We start from the raw sequence: 17,287 nt of genomic DNA on the forward strand, positions 1-17,287 counted from the left end.
AAATGTATCCCCCACAGATAAGTGGGGACTACTGTATAGTTCAACAAATAATTTTTAGAACAATAGAATCAGGTATATTTTTAAATGATGACTATGTGGGATGCACTAAATCCTTGTGTCATAGGATCTTATGCCTAGTTGGGGTTGGCCAAGAGTTAACAGAAAAGGCTTTATATAGGAAGAGGGTTTTTACTGTACTTTTGGCTAAAACATACTTTCCTATGATTGTGCTCTGGCAATTCTAGTAAGAAAACAGTATAAAAAATACACATTGTTATCCTTTGTCTATAGTTTTTTTATTGGCTTCCTCATGCTTCAGCTCTTCTATAATTTCTCAAATGTGCATTGCCTATAGATTCCCAAATGTCTTCTTATCTAATACTCAACAAGTGCCCAGTTGTCCCAGGGTACTGAAGTTTACCCAAACCTCACATACTCCTAATTTCCAGCAAAGTCTCCCAGAACTGTTTATTCTAGTCTCTGTGAAAATTCAAGAACACACAATTATATTTATCTGATTAAAGTAATTCACACCAATTTGTAAAAGGAAGCTTTAATCTTCTTTGTAATTAGTCATTAAACCTAAGAATCTAAGCTGGTTTTGACTGCAAGACACACTTCTTCTTTTTTAATACACCCTAGGAAATACAGCCAAGTTTAATTGCAAGATGCCATTGATTTTAAGACACATCCAGTTTAGAATTTTTGATGTTATATAAATGATGATTAGGTAAGGAAGAAGAGGACAGCAGTTAACTCCCTCCGTTTTTTTCTCTCTCTCTCTCGCTAATAAATACTCCTACAGTACTCTGGTAGGTGCTTGGGGCCCCAGGGTTTTAAGTTTGAGGAATTCAAATTTCAGTTTTGGAATAATAATAAGTAACAAATAATTATAAATCAAGTCCCCCAAGATAATAATCCAGATACTGAAAATCATGTTTCACTGCTCTTTGTTTCCCCGTCACTTAGTGCTATAGTAGGCACTCAATTAATATTTATTGAACTGACCTGAAGTGAAAAGACCTAACCTGAAAAGAAAATTCTTGTGGTTTATTATAGGCCAACTTCTTTTATGAAAGATTCTAGGTAACATCTGAAGAGAACACATCCCCACACCTTGAGGAAAGGAAAACAAATTCCCTTGAATTCACCACTAAATTGCATGTCTCCTTTCAACCCCACACTTCACACTGGCCAAGGCACTCTAATGAAAACAGGCTTAGAAAGCCCATCTATCACTTAGGCAGCTGGTATGCACCAAAGACAGATGAATTTTAGAACCAGGGCTTCAAGTGATACACGACGATGGAGAAAATGATACTCAAACCTGTGACAGTAAGATTACTCAGCTAATGATTCAGAGCCCACTCAATGTGACATTTAAACTATTATCCAGCAATTTCACACTCTGTTTAGGCATGCCATATGTAAATTCTCCTTTAATACTAGAGTCACATTGTTTTCTCAGTAGGATTCTGGGGCAAGCATCTGATTATGTGTTTTGCCTCCTTTTCTTCCTTTTAGTGCTTGACCCAAGAATACTAGACAGATAAAAGAAGGCAAAGAAGTTGAAAATATGACAGTTCGGCCGGGCGCGGTGGCTCAAGCCTGTAATCCCAGCACTTTGGGAGGCCGAGACGGGCGGATCACGAGGTCAGGAGATCGAGACCATCCTGGCTAACACGGTGAAACCCCGTCTCTACTAAAAATACAAAATCTAGCCGGGCGAGGTGGCAGGCGCCTGTAGTCCCAGCTACTCGGGAGGCTGAGGCAGGAGAATGGTGTGAACCCGGGAGGCGGAGCTTGCAGTGAGCTGAGATCCGGCCACTGCACTCCAGTCCCGGTGACAGAGCGAGACTCCGCCTCAAAAAAAAAAAAAAAGAAAATATGACAGTTCTAATGGAGACCTTGTACCTTTTTAGCAGTTCCCTGAATCTAACAGGCTTCCTTTATGAGAAAATAACCCATTAGATTTTAATCATGGTAAGTTTTTCAACAGTTGAACTGTGATAATGTAACAACTTGATTAGTAAATGTATCTTGTTGCTATAAAAATGCAAGTGCTTGAATCTGATATTCACAGTGCTGTGCTGGAGCTCACTCATACTAGCTCATGAGAATCTCATGTGCCTCCCTTGCCAAATATTTAAAAAGTAGCTTTAGGTCAATATCCTGAAATCAGCAATGCTGGGAATATTTACATCACAAAATTGGCCAACCTTAAAACGGACTTTTTTTTCCCCCTAGAAAAATCTTACACATTTATTCCTATTACTACTGGTGATGAAGGAGAGATACACAGGGTGTCTTTACTAAGACAATCTAAAAGCATATCTTGAGCTATAAAATCCCAGATCATACTGAATGGACAAAAGTTGGAAGCATTCTCCTTGAAAACCAGAACAAGACAAGGGTGCCCTCTATCACCATTCCTTTACAACAAAGTCCTGGAAATCCTAGCTGAAGCAATCAGGCAAGAGAAAGAGGTAAAAGGTATCTAAACAGGAAGAGAAGAGGTCAAACTATTCCTGTTTGCAGATGATATGATGCTATGCCTAGAAAACCCCTTAGCCTTTACCCAAAAGCTCCATGATCTGATAAACAACTTCAGCAAAGTTTCAGGATATAAAACCAGTATACAAAAATCAGTAGCATTCCTATCTACCAACAACATCCAAGCTGAAAGAGAAATCGAGAAACCAATCTCATTTACAATAGCCACAAAAAGAATAAAATACCTATGAATACAGCTAACCATGGAGGTGAAAGATCTCTACAATGAGGATGACAAAAAAATTGCTCAAGGAAATCAGAGATGATTCAAGCAAATTGAAAAACATTCTATGCTCATGGACAGGAAGAATCAACATAGTTAAAATGGCCATGCACCTGAAAGCAATTTACACAGTCAGTGCTATTCCTATCAAATACCAATGACATTCTTCACAGAATTAGAAAACAACTATTAAAATTCACATAGAACCAAAACAGAGCCCAAAGAGCCAAGGCAATATTAAGCAAAAAGATCAAAGCTATAAGTATCACATTATTGGACTTCAAACTATACTACAAGGCTACAGTAACAAAAATAGCATACTACAGGTAGAAAAACAGACACATAAACCAATTGAACAGAATAAAGAGCCCAGCAATAGTTCTGCACATCACCAACTATCTGATCTTCAATAAAGTGGGCAAAAACAGGCAATGGGGAAAGGACTCCCTAGTCAATAGATGGTGCTGGGACAACTGGCTAGCCATATACAGAAGATGGAAACTGAACCCCTTCCTTATACCACATACAAAAAATCAACTCAAGATGGATTAAAGACTTAAATACAAAACCTAAAACTATAAACATCCGGGAAGATAACCTAGGAAATATTATTCTGGAAAGAACCTGGTGAAGATTTCATGATGAAGATGTCTAAAACAATTGTGACAAAAACAAAATTTGACAAATGGGATCTAATTATACTTAAGAGCTTCTGCACAACAAAAGAAACTATCAACAGAGTAAACAGACAACCTACAGAATGGGAGAAAATTTTTGCAAAGTTTGCATCCAATAAAGGTCTAATATTCAGAATCCATTAACAAGCCAAAAAATAATCCTATAAAAAAAGTGGGAAAAGGACATGAGCAGACACTTTTCAGAAGAGATATATATGCAGCCAACAAGCATATGAAAAAATGTTCAACATCACTAATCATTCGAGTAATGGAAATTAAAACCACAAGGAGATACCATCTTACATCAGTCAGAATGGCTTTTATAAAAAGTCAAAAAATAACAGATATTGGTGAGGTTGCAGAGAAAAGGGAATGCTTATACAGTGCTGCTAGGAATGTAATTATTCCAAGTATTGCGGAAAGCAGTTTGACAATTTCTCAAAGAACTTAAAATAGAATTGTCATTCGACCAAGCAATCTCATTATTGGGTATATACTCAAAGGAATATAAATTGCTCCTCCGTTAAGACACACACAAATGTATGTTCGTTGCAGCACTATTCACAATAGCAAAGGCAAGGAATCAACCTAAATGCCTATCAACAGTAGCTGGGAAAAGAAAATGTGGAACGTATACACCGCAAAATACTGCACAGCCATAAAAACTTTGGGAGGCCGAGGCTGGCGGATCATGAGGTCAGGAGATCTGTAGTCCCAGCTACTCAGGAGACTGAGGCAGAGAATCGCTCGAACCCGGGAGGTGGAGGTTGCGGTGAGCCAAGATTGTGCCATTGCACTCCAGCCTGGGCGACAGAGCGAGACTCCATTTTAAACAAAAAAAAAAAAAAAAAAAAAAAAAGAAGAAGAAGAAGAAGAAAAAGAAAGTAAAAGAAAAAGAATGAGATCATGTTCTTTGCAGCAACATAGATGGAGCTGAAAGCCATTATCCTAAGCATACTAACACAGGAGCAGAAAACCAAATGCTACGTATTCTCACTTACAAGTGGGACCTAAACATTGAGTACATATGGACACAAAGAAGGGAACAACAGACACTGAGACCTACTTGAAAACGGTGGGTGGGAGGAGGGTGAGGTTTGAAAAACTACCTATTTGATACTATGCTTATTACCTGGTGATGAAATAATCTGCACACCAAACCTCTGTGACATGCAGTTTACCTATATAACAAACCTGCACATGTACCACTGTACCTAAAATACAAGTTTAAAAATAAATAAACAAATAAACAAACAAACAAATAAATAAATACTCAAACACATCTTGTTTAGTATAAACAACATCTCGAGAAGGTCATGATGAAAAAATCCTGGTCCCAAAATAGCTACCTCACAGCCTGAGTGTAGAAATTCTTGGCCAGCTTCCCTTTCCCTCCTCTTCACAACACTTTGGGGCCATACCACAGAACCGGTGGTTCCAAAAAGGAGAAAAACCTATTAGGACCGCAGTGTTTCATCCCAGGGTCTTGCTATTCATAGGTGGCTGTTCTTAAAACTGACATGAGGTGCCCTCAATAAAAGGCTAGGAAATTAGTTAGAAGTGACATAAATATAACAGAAAATCTAGGCTAACAGAAACCCATTGAAGTCGAATACAGTTAATTCTGAGACTGAGATTCCTATTCTAGGCAAAGGATAAAGGAAAAACAGGAAAACTTCCTTTGTTTATATGAGATCTGAGATTTAGAAAAAGCATACTGTCCCCTCAACTCTGATATACATTTTCCAAATAAGACAGCGAGTAGCATAATATATGATGGTACAATCACCAAAACTGCAGATGTTCAGATAATTATATTATCATGTATATGCTGAAGACTTAATATACAAAACAAAGCTCCCATGATGCTTTCATTGTTCTGTTCATTTTTTTTTTCTTTTTTTTTACTGTAACCAGACTAGCATCCCTCATAATCACAATAACACCAATTATAAAATTTGGACTCTCCCTATTCCATTTTTGAATCCCAGAAGTAACACAAGGAATTTCACTACTTTCAGGCATAATCCTACTGATAAGACAAAAGATGCACTTACTTTAAATATTTCATCTATCATTATTAGTTGACTTAAATATAATACTAACAATCACCATAGTATCGATTCTAGTAGAAGGATATAAAATGCTAGCCTTGATTATCCTTCTTACCTAGCCTAAAGTCCTTTGGGAGGTATGCTCTAGAGTTGATTAAGGAGGAAAAGTTGGGAAGGGAGAAAGGTGGCGAAATTTGTGTATGTGTGTGTTGGAGGTTGTGGCATGAACAGGGTCTCACTTTGTTGCCCAGGCTATAGTGCAGTGTGTGTGATCATGGCTTACTCCAGCCTCAACTTCCTGGGTTCAAAGGATCCTCTCACCTCAGACTCCTGCATACCTGCAACTACACTTGCAGGTCACCTCGCTTGGCTAATTTGTTAAAATTTTTGCAGAGACAAGGTCTTGCCTTGTTACCCAGGCTGGTCTTGAAGTTCTGGGATTAGCGGTCCTCCCACCTTGGCTTCCCAAAATTCTGAGACTACAGGCGCGGACCACTGTGCCTGACCTATGGGGGTTCTTATAGGGAGTTTTTCAACCAGTTTGAAAGAATAAAACAAATGTAAGTACCCTCAATGCAGTTCAGTCTCTCAGCCCTGCCCTTTCTCAATTTACAGTGGTCGGTACACAGAATAGCGATCAGCAACTGTTTGAAAAGATTAAAGAGTACTGTCGAACTCTAGGAATCAGAATGATTCTATACTGAACACAGAATTCTGATTCCTAAACAGGACCTTAGCGGCACTTTTGTTTACCCTTGTACGGAAGGAGTCTTTTCTACAAAACCTCTGACAAGCCATTATCCATTGCTGAAAGATTTCTAGGGATAGGGAACTTCTGTCTCATGAAGTAGTCTATAATTTTTTTGAGTAGCTATAAATATCAGGAGCTGTGGTGTTAAGATGATCCCACATATAATATACATTACTGTCACTTATGCACAGTGGATCTGCTTCTGCCTTCTGCACGACATTGATGTCATGTTTTTCAGATGACAGCTCTTGAGGTAAAAAAGGTTAAGTCCCATGTCCCCCAATTCTTAATCTTTTCTTCTCCAGGTTAAACACACTCATTTTCACCAGTCATCCAAGCACTTGCAAAGAAATTCTGGAGATTTACACAATGAATCCCAGAAGCAGAATATTAATATTAATATATTTTTACTTATTATGTAATATTTACTGGAATTTGACAATTGATCCAATATTTTTTATGTATTGGTAATAGCTATAGCTAATTTATTTGATAATACAATTTAGCATACGAATATGTTTGAAATGTTTCAAAATTCGAAACATAAGGTTAAGCATAAGTTAACCTCTCTTAGATGTTTTGGCAGGTATAATAAAATCCAGAGAACATGGAAGACACTTTATGTCTATACTTTTTATTGTAGCACAGCCATGTAGAAGTGCTGGCAAAATGAATGTTCTAGGTGATGAAATAAATTTTTGTTTAGCAATAATTACTAAGGAATTAATTGGTAGGTGTTTTTAATTTTTCCATTTGAATTCTCTTTTATTTCAGCCGAATTTTGATTTTTCTTTTTAAACTTTGATAAACACTTAAAAGCTTTTTATCCAAAACACAAAATCCAGTAGTGCCAGTTCAGCCAAAAAGAAAAAAAAAAAAAAAAAGCAGAGTAATTTGCTAATTTGCAGCCAAGGGGCATAGAAAAGTATTTTTTTCTCATTTAATTATACCTTCTTGTCAAAATATAATTTACCAAGCAATTGTTTAAAATTAAATTTTAAAAAGTAGAAAGTATTGGTAAAAGTATGACACCAAATTGAAATAAGTCTAGTAAACAATTTTCTCTAGGATACAATAGAGGCATTGATTAGACAACTCACACATTTTCCTTTATAGTTTAGACAGTAAGGGAATCGTTAGATATGATCATGTTATATTTGCTCCCTTTGTTGGACCACGAATACTGACGAACAGAGAGCATTTGAGCAAAACCTTGATGTACTTGGGTTTTAAAAATATGTGGTTAGCTTATTTTCCCTTTCAGTGTTTCAATCTTTGCACTTTCTTTACCATTCTCAGCAACTAAAATGATTTTTCCAGATATTCAAACAATTGCAATAAAAATATGTCCCAAAAATACAAGGTGAGCCTCCAATGCACAAGAAAGGCCCTTTGGCAACCCGTGTCCTCTATCGCTTTTTAAAAGAGCCTCATTTAATCAGGCCAGCAAACATCTCCATTAGCAATTAAGACCAACCACTGCCACCAACTATAAAGTCGGAAGGGCAGTATAACTGACCTTCAGAGGAGAAATATGAGACTGCAAGACGTATCCATGGACATTTTCTATTTGAGAGAGGTTCTTTTCTGATACATGCACGAGTTCTGGGCCTCTTACTTCATGGGTTAGTCGAGGTAAGGAATGATCATGTGGAGCGTCCTCATCTTGATATCGATACTTCTAGGAGAAAAGAAAAGAAAAGAAAGGAAAAATACGTATATATCAGTGTTTGTGAAGGAAATAGACTGAACTTCATATTCTAACTTCATCAATAGGACAGAGTGTGCACCTACTTTTGACTTCACCAAATGGGCTTTGCTGTAGACTCTTCTGGCGGTCACCATAGACCAGATCAAATGCAAGCAAAACGAGTTAACCACGAATATTGACCAATGCCCAGGACTTGTTTCTGCCCAACAATATACTCTCTTTGTTTGTGAGTTACAGAAGGGTGATAACAAATGAGACAGAACATTTACTTTACTTAAGTAAGTGAGGAGGTAACCCTCTTGACCAAAGTAGCTAAGTATGTGTTAAAAATTCTAGGTCATGGATGGAGAAGAAAAAAAAAAAAAGTGCTAGGCAAGAAGAAAATAGAATTCCGATATATCCCATTCAGAAAACTTAATTTTCTTTCAGAATTTGTGAGTGATTTAAGTTCCTTTGGAAATGAGGAAAAAAAATTGTCATCCACATTGTTTGTGTTAGACTCAAAGAGAAGACAATCTTATCTTTCTTTACTTCACTCCCTAGGAGAAGGAGTATTGATTCGGGTTAGTCAGATTCTGGGACAAAAGACCACAATTTTTAGAAGCAGAGCTAGCTTTTAAAGAATTTTAAAAATCAAGGAAAGGCATCTGCCTATATTCCAATGGCTCCCTGAGGGGACAGAGGTAAATACTTCTTTCTCTCTTATTCCCTTTTCCTCTTTTCTTAACCTTCTTGCTTATACATGACTGTAACTGTAAAGATCATTGTCTGAGTCTTGCAAGCAGATATAAGGAAGTTGGCAGAGAGAAAAACAAGGTTCAGGATAAGGAACGCTCTAAGGGAGCTCAGCCCTCTTCTTGGGGTCTACCTCCATTTTCAGCCTTAGCCTGGGTCTCCATCCTATTTCTTTGTCTCTTATTAGTTTGTACCCCTTTTCCCTTGGATCTATCCCTTTAGAGTTCCATCATTCTAAGGCTGTTGTCCTACCTGGGAAAGATGAAAGGGAACTCTCTACATCTGGCCCCTAATTCAGATAATGAAGTGTTCGTTTGCTGTACTTTGCCTATGTTGTTTGTGCCTAATACAGGGATATTGGGAGCAGGGATCTAAACATTGTCATAACACCATAACAGGCTAATTGTGATGTCTAACCTCTTCCCAGTGTCCCATTGTTTTTGTCATTAATGGTTAATTTTATCTCATATATATATATATATATAAATTTCTTGGACATCAGCTCTCAGACTGATTCATAATATAAAAGTAACAAGAAACATTCCAGGGATGATAATTCAGTCTGTTGTTCACTCTTCCTCAGAAGCAGATTATCAATACTTATACTTTCTGGGGCAGGGTAGGCTTTCTTCAATGTCCCAAGTAACATTTGTCTCAACAAAAGTAACAGTGTCATAATTGCAGTTTCCAAAGGACTCTCACATACTTGTTCCATTGCAATCATTCTTGGCCGTTTCACCCATGAGAAAACTAACACTCCAAGAAGTTAAGGTACTTGTCAAGAGTCACCTTAACCGATGGGCATCAGCGCCAAGACCCTATCCAGATCATTGCAATCTGAATCCTCTTTCAATTATCATCACTCTCCTGTACCCCCATAAGAAGATGAAGTCCACGTCTGAAAACCAAATTGGCAGCTTGGCAGAAAAAAATCACTGAGAATGCATGACACAATGAGGTTAGAACATTTCTGTGAACTGCAAATACCATGCTTTTGTTTAACTAACCCTATGAATAATTTGGCAATGTAATCTGCCTCAGAAACATGGATCAAATGGAGCATTCACTTTTGATCAGTAATGCTCATTGTGAGTGGAATAATGTCACACATATGCCCATTTTAGTTTCTCTGGCTTTGAACCCATTGACTCCCCCGTCTGCTCCCCATTTTCGATTCTCTCATAAAGGCACTACCATCTATGTTGTCATCTGAGCCAGAAAAGTAGGAGTCAATCAGACTCCATCCTGTCTTTTGCCTGCTGCCATCTGCCAATTTAATAAGTTACTGAGTCTGCCTGATTTAGAGTCTACTTTCTCCTTATTCTTCCCACACCCTCACCAACACTGTCCATGTTCAGGATTGAATAAGCTCTCAGCTGGGCTATATAAACAACCTCTGAATTGGCTAGCATCTCTGTGGGGTTGCCCCTTTCCCATGCATTCTCTACACTGATCCAGGGGACTTTCTGAATCACATGCTGATAAAGTCCTTCTTGAAATCTTCCAATGGCTCACACTGCCCACAGGATGGAATACAAGCTTTCTTACCCTGCCATAACCCTACTATATAGGCTGAACCCCCATTACTTCTGAATTACTTTTTTTTTTTTTTTTTTTTTTTGTGAGATGGACTCCAGCTCTTGTCACCCCAGGCTGGAGTACAATGGCGTGATCTCAGCTCATTGCAACCTCTGCCTCCTGGGTTCAAGAAATTCTCCTGCCTCAGCCTCCCAAGTAGCTGGGACTATAGGTGGGCACCACCATGCCTGGCTACTTTTTTAAATTTTAGTAGAGCTGGGCTTTCACCATCTTGGCCAGGCTGGTCTCAAACTCCTGACAGCAAGTGATCCGTCCACCTCAGCCTCCCAAAGTTCAAGGATTATAGGTGTGAGCCACCATACCCGGCTCTGAATTACCTTTTTTCTCAACATTCTCACTCCAATAGTTGTAAAATAAATATGAACAAACCGTTGCTTCTCATTTTTAAGCTTCTCTTAAAATTTGTGGTAAAATACACGTAAATTTTGACCATTTTAACCATTTTTAAGTGTACGGTTCAGTAATGTTACTTATATTCACTTTGTTGTGCAACGGATCTCCAGACCTTCTTCTTTGTGTGCATGTTCCCATAACTCCGTATAGTCTCCAATTACAACTCTTATCATGCTATATGGTTGTATATTTTCTGTGTTTTTCCATTGAACTGTGAAATCTTATAAGGACTGGGACCACACTGGTATTGTTTATTCTCACATCTCCAGCATCTCCAGTCTTTAGCCAAATACACAACACCTATGCTCAATAAGTGGTTGTTGAATACAGTTATGAGGGACTGTTACACAAATGAATGAAATAGGTATCAGTTGCTTAAGCCACAATACTATTTTGGCTACTGGATGAAACCTTTTTCATTATAAAATGCTGTGATCTCAGGTTCAAGTAAAAAGGACAATCATATCATTTGCTTGACACAATCTCAAAGGACATCAGACTATTAAGTACCATATATCTTTCTCCTCATCATTCATTTCAGTATATGCTGAGAACATGAACTGAAAAGAGCAACTCTTGACCTCAAGAAGACCATAAATTACTGAGTTATACTTATGCACAGATACGCTACCATACGTCATGATAAAATTAGTTCTTTGGGAGCAGAAATGGGTAAGCATTTGTGGTTGTCTGTCTGTACCTTCCCAGTTTGAAACAGGATCTGGAATATCATAAAGAGGTAAAAGATATTCCAACCAAAGGCACAACATGTGTAGAGGAGACATGTGATAAGAGGGGATGATGTCTGAGGGAACAGTGTGGTCTTAAAGTGGATTGTAGCAGATGCTATTGTGTCCCCATCCAAATCCATGGAAATCTTTTTTACCTGTTGAAGGCTCATATCTGTATACTTCTCAGGAACATTACCCTTGGGTGATTGAAGCCTCCTCTCTTTGATGTCCACAGCAGTCATATTTGAACCCCAAATCATATACCTCATAGTGAGACAAATCCTGTGGTGTGAATTACACTACAAATTATCCAGTGAGATTAGCTTAAATTTAGACTGCACTTGGACTTACATTTCTGCAGAGTCCCTTTGTGCTTCCTTTACTCCCTATTTTTTTTTTTCCTTGGAACTGCCCTCCATAAATCCTGCACACATGAAATCCCATCTTAGATCTGCTTCTAGTGAGCTGATATAAGACTTGGATGAAGCTTGGGATGTAAGGTACAGTGTGGCAGGAGGCAGCTGGAAGGCAAATTGGTGTCCACTGTAGACAACAGGGAGTCATCCAAGAGAATCTAGACCTAAATAATACTCTGCCCAGTGCCAACCAGATATTGCCCCGTTTTATTTTTCTTTGAGTCTTCAGCCTATGACTAAGCAAGAAATGACAAGAACTGATGAGAAAGTCCCATCTTTAACTGAAACTCAAGCTTCCAAAGGAATCACTCTGATATGATATAGCAGAATTTCTCTGCTTGTATTCAAATCTTTATTTCCTTCGGCTGAACAAAAGTACTGATCTATGATACTAGGATTAATATTAACACCAACATTAATGCTAATCTTAACACTAATGTAATATTACAACCAATAATAATACCAGCTGCAGTTAATGTGCCTGGAGCTATATTAAATGTTTTATATCCATCATCACCATATTAGAGATAAGTGTGATTCTCTTTATCTTAGACTCAGATAATTCGGTATTTTTTCCAAGCTTACATACCTGGTAAGTAGCAAACCAGGTTTCAAATACATGTTAATTTCACTCTAGAGAAAGAGCACTTAATCTTCTAAGTTAGTTAGGACTCAAATATCTTTAGAGGCCAACTTTATCTTCAGGTAATAAAACTTTTAGGAAATATTCTTACACCCTGACATAAGAATAAGCCCTAACATTCTGCGTAATTCTGAGTCACTTTTCATTCCAAGGCTTGTCTGGTAGGTAGTAATGCCATTCTGGGCACCTTTGAGGATTTCTGTAGTGCCAACAAAATGAGGGCCATGGGCAGAAGGCCTCTGTATTGCAATCTGTGCTTTCTTCTTTTTCTCTCCTCAGCTTGGTCTGTTGAAGGGGACTTCAGTAAAATAAACTTTGCAATTCTGTGAAGAAAGTCATTGGTAGCTTGATGGGGATGGCATTGAATCTATAAATTACCTTGCGCAGTTTGGCCATTTTCACAATATTGATTCTTTATATCCATGAGCATGGAAGGTGGGTTAAAGTTCACTTGGAACCAAAAAAGAGCCCACATTGCCAAGACAATCCTAAGTCAAAAGAACAAAGCTGGAGGCATCATGCTACTTGACTACTATCTATAACAGAGATATAGACCGATGTAACAGAACAGAGCCCTCAAAAATAATATCACACATCTACAACCATCTGATCTTTGACAAACCTGACAAGAACAAGAAATGGGGAAAGGATTTCCTATTTAATAAATGGTGCTGGGAAAAATGGCTAGCCATATGTAGAAAGCTGAAACTGGATTCCTTCCTTACACCTTATACAAAAATTAATTCAAGATGGATTAAAGACTTAAATGTTAGACCTAAAACCATAAAATCCCTAGAAGAAAACCTAGACAATACCATTCAGGACATAGGCATGGGCAAGGACTTCATGACTAAAACACCAAAAGCAGTGACAACAAAAGCCAAAACTGACAAATGGGATCTAATTAAACTAAAGAGCTTCTGCACAGCAAAAGAAACTACCATCAGAGTGAACAGGCAACCTACAGAATGGGAGAAAATTTTTGCAATCTACCCATCTGACAAAGGGCTAATATCCAGAATCTACAAAGAACTTAAACAAATTTACAAGGAAAAATCAAACAACCCATCAATAAGTGGGCAAAGGATATGAACAGACACTTCTCAAAAGAAGACATTTATGCAGTCAATGGACACATGAAAAAATGCTCAGCATCACTGGCCATCAGAGAAATGCAAATCAAAACCACAATGAGATACTATCTCACACCAGTCAGAATGGCAATCATTAAAAAGTCAGGAAACAACAGGTGCTGGAGAGGATGTGGAGAAATAGGAACACTTTTACACTGTTGGTGGGACTCTAAACTAGTTCAACCATTGTGGAAGACAGTGTGGCGATTTCTCAAGGATCTAGAACTACAAATACCATTTGACCCCCCCAGCCATCCCATTACTGGGTATATACCCCAAGGATTATAAATCATGCTGCTGTAAAGACACATGCACAGGTATGTTTATTGAGGCACTATTCACGAGAGCAAAGACGTGGAACCAACCCAAATGTCCATCAATGATAGACTGGATTAAGAAAATGTGGTACATACACACCATGGAATACTATGTAGCCATGAAAAAAGGATGAGTTTATGTCCTTTGTAGGGACATGGATGCAGCTGGAAACCATCATTCTGAGCAAACTGTCGCAAGGACAGAAAACCAAACACCGCAAGTTCTTACTCATAGGTGGAAATTGAACAATGAGAAAATTTGGACACAGGGTGGGGAACACTAAACACTGGGGCCTGTCATGGGGTAGGGGGATGGGGGAGCGATAGCATTAGGAGACATACCTAATGTAAATGACAAGTTAATGAGTGCAGCACACCAGCATGGCACATGTATACATATGTAACAAATCTGTATGTTGTGCACATGTACCCTAGAACTTAAAGTATAATAATAATAATAATAATAATAATAAATAAAAGAAACTTTATAAACAGATTATATTTCCTGTTTCAGCTGTAAGCGGAGTAGAGGCAGGATAAGTGCTCAAGACAGGGATGCCCGGTATACTACTTATGTCTCCCTATGTTAGTTCATTTTGCCTCTGACTTCTGGAATTCTATCCTCGTCCCCCTTCTGAAGTTTGACCCTGCCCCCAACTCCAGATTCCTTCATCAGGTAAATTTTTTAGGTCCTTGATTATCAGATTTAGTGTTGCCTCCTCAGAAGCATTCTCTGACTTCAAAGGTTGGAAATCTCTGTCTCCTCCTTTATGTTCCCATAGTCTTCTGCACAGGATTTTGTCAAAGAGTAAGAACTTTATACTGTAATGACCTGTCCATGTGTCTATCTCCCCTAGTAGCCCACAAGTGCCTCAAGAGCAGAGGTAGAGTCATGTTCATCTCTGAATCTCCAATGTCTACCCGACAAATGACACTTAGAAAGAGACCAGTAAATGTAAGTTTAACTGCAATAAACTGTAATTATCTGAGCAATAACCTGATCTGCATAATCAGAAAGCCCTCCTAGCTGAGCTTGCATGCCATCATACTCACTCTTTTTCTATCACAGTCCCCCCTACACAGATAGAAAAAAGCTAAGGAAGTCTGACCAGGCTCTGCTCAGTACATTCTGCTGATGCTTGTGTGAGTCAGAACAAACCATACCGAGTTTCCCAGAATTTAAACACAGAATCCTACATGTGCCTGATCTGTCACTGGAGGTTCTCTGGTGCAATTTGGAAGATGGCATTTTGCTGGCACAGTGCATGATAACTGATCCAGAAATTGGAAATCTTTCAAGGTCTCATAAATAAAAATCTGAGTTTGTCTCTGTTGCTGCATAAAAAGTGTTCTACTTCCCCCTTGTAGCAGGAATTGGCACTGTACTGATGGGGGGGGGGTGGTGGGGAGGCGGGGGCAGGGAACAAATCAAAAGCTGGAGAGCCAGAACATGTTTATGTGCACATGAATAGATGGCATATTATCACACCTAATAGTGAATACTATCCATGAACGCTTTGCTAAGAATGTCACAGAAATTATCCCACTTAAGGCTAATAGTAGCATTATGAAGCAAGTATAAAATTAAGTAATAATTACAGTTCCTTACACAAAGTCTGACGTTAAAAAACTTGTTATTTTCACTGCCTCTGTTAACTACACTGACAAACCATGTTCTCTGCGTCGTTTTACCTGTCCCTCTGTAATCCAAGTTCCTTGAGGGTAAGAACCCTGACATGTATCTTTGTATCCTGCAGAGTGGTCAGGCTAGAATGCTATATAGTGTGTGTCCAATAGGCCTATGTTGACTTATTGAGTGCTGTTTCTGGAAGAAAGCCTCTTAACTTAAAAAATGTGCTTTGGCTGAAAGGAAGCACACATTCTAGAAGCATGAAGTCAGTAATAATAATAATAATAATAATAATAATAATAATAGCAACAACAGAATTTCAAAGGGATCCCTAAGGAAGAGGTGAGTGAATCTCAGAAAAGAGAGAAAACCAAAGGGACAAAGAAAATGAGCTCAAAAATAAACCACGTGAAAACAAAGGGTTTTCATTTCATCTCAAGGCTGTAGAAATTTAAGTTCCGTAATTGAGTATTCCCATGTAGGCCCTGCCAGCCACCTTCCTATTTTGAGGACAATGATTTGTTTAAACACTTTGATATTTACTTTTAGGGATTTCCTTTAATAAGATTTCTGCAGTCTGTAGCCAGCAGATCCTTTTTCCCACCTTCTTCCTTTCTCCATGATGCCTTAGCCTATGTATTTCCTTTGTCTCATCACTTTTATACAACTACTGTGTCCTCACTCCTACTCACTGCCTTCCTCTCTGGAGGGAAAACATGGGTAAAAAAAGAAAATAAGAGAAGATAAAAGAATGTTCAGTGCAATGATCAGATCAGTATTTATATCCATTTCTTTCATTTGAAATGAATTCTCTGAATGATATCTTGACTGGAGCACAGTTTTATTTCTCCCGTCCATTCTTTCTACTATTCCAATGCATTCTTTCCGAATGGTTACATATAGGTTGCAAATCTAGGGGTGGAGGTAGGTTGTTTCAGATAGGAGAAAAATGGGAGGAGGAAAGGCAAGAGAGACTGTACATAATTTTCACCTTCACTTCCTCAAGGTGACCTCCTGACTTCCCAGATTAGGAAGTTCTCTCCCCACCTCTGCACACCGCACACTGCTCCCTACTTCATAGGCTTTCAGGGTACCCTGCCCTTATTCTTCATAAAGCTTGGCATATTTTTATTTTACATTTATTTCTGTGATGATTTGCTGGATGTTTGTCTCCTCCATTGAACTAACCATCCCCGCCCCCCTCCCCATGGGGTCAAAGGCCCCACCTGTTTGGTTTACTGCTGACCTTTAGTGCCTGCCACATAGTAGGTACTTGATAAATGTTTGTTGAATAAGTAAGTACTTTGCAGCCAGATCTATCTTCAAAATAAACACCCTTTAAAAAAAATGACCCATATTCAGCAATATGGCTTGCCCAAAGAACCTTTGAAAGAGGGATTTTTCCAGAGTTTAGAGCAGGATATAAGTAACAGCACTGATGTGAGAAATGAAAAGCTCTCCCAGGTGCTCCATTTGAATTTTTTTAAACAAAACTCACAAGTGAAGGAAATACTTTCCTGCTTTTTGTTTCCACAAAGAACAGGACAAGCCAGGATGTTAATTAAATTACAAATCAGCTGTCTGCTTGCAGCTGACAGAGCTTTGTGTGCTTCCAAGCAACGTCAGATATTTTAAACTCTGTGCAATTACCTACTATGGACGAGCTGCCAGGAAGGATGCTTCATGAATATTTAATGAATCTTAAGATCCTTTTTAAGGAA

At 38.4% G+C, this 17,287-nt stretch overlaps 1 protein-coding gene across 2 annotated transcripts in view; it reads right to left on the minus strand.

Moving 5' to 3' along the window:
• DLG2 (discs large MAGUK scaffold protein 2) overlaps positions 1 to 17,287 on the minus strand; it is a 1,315,102-nt gene that overhangs the window by 1,108,823 nt on the left and 188,992 nt on the right. For both annotated transcript variants that reach the window (XM_033207409.1, XM_033207408.1), the window contains exon 2: positions 7,778 to 7,939. In XM_033207409.1, the coding sequence (XP_033063300.1) occupies positions 7,778 to 7,939 (162 nt within the window). The remainder of the gene's footprint in view (positions 1 to 7,777; positions 7,940 to 17,287) is intronic.

This window comes from Trachypithecus francoisi, unplaced genomic scaffold (genome assembly GCF_009764315.1).
Source record: "Trachypithecus francoisi isolate TF-2019V2 unplaced genomic scaffold, Tfra_2.0 Lachesis_group8, whole genome shotgun sequence".
Classification (NCBI taxonomy): Eukaryota; Metazoa; Chordata; class Mammalia; order Primates; family Cercopithecidae; genus Trachypithecus; species Trachypithecus francoisi.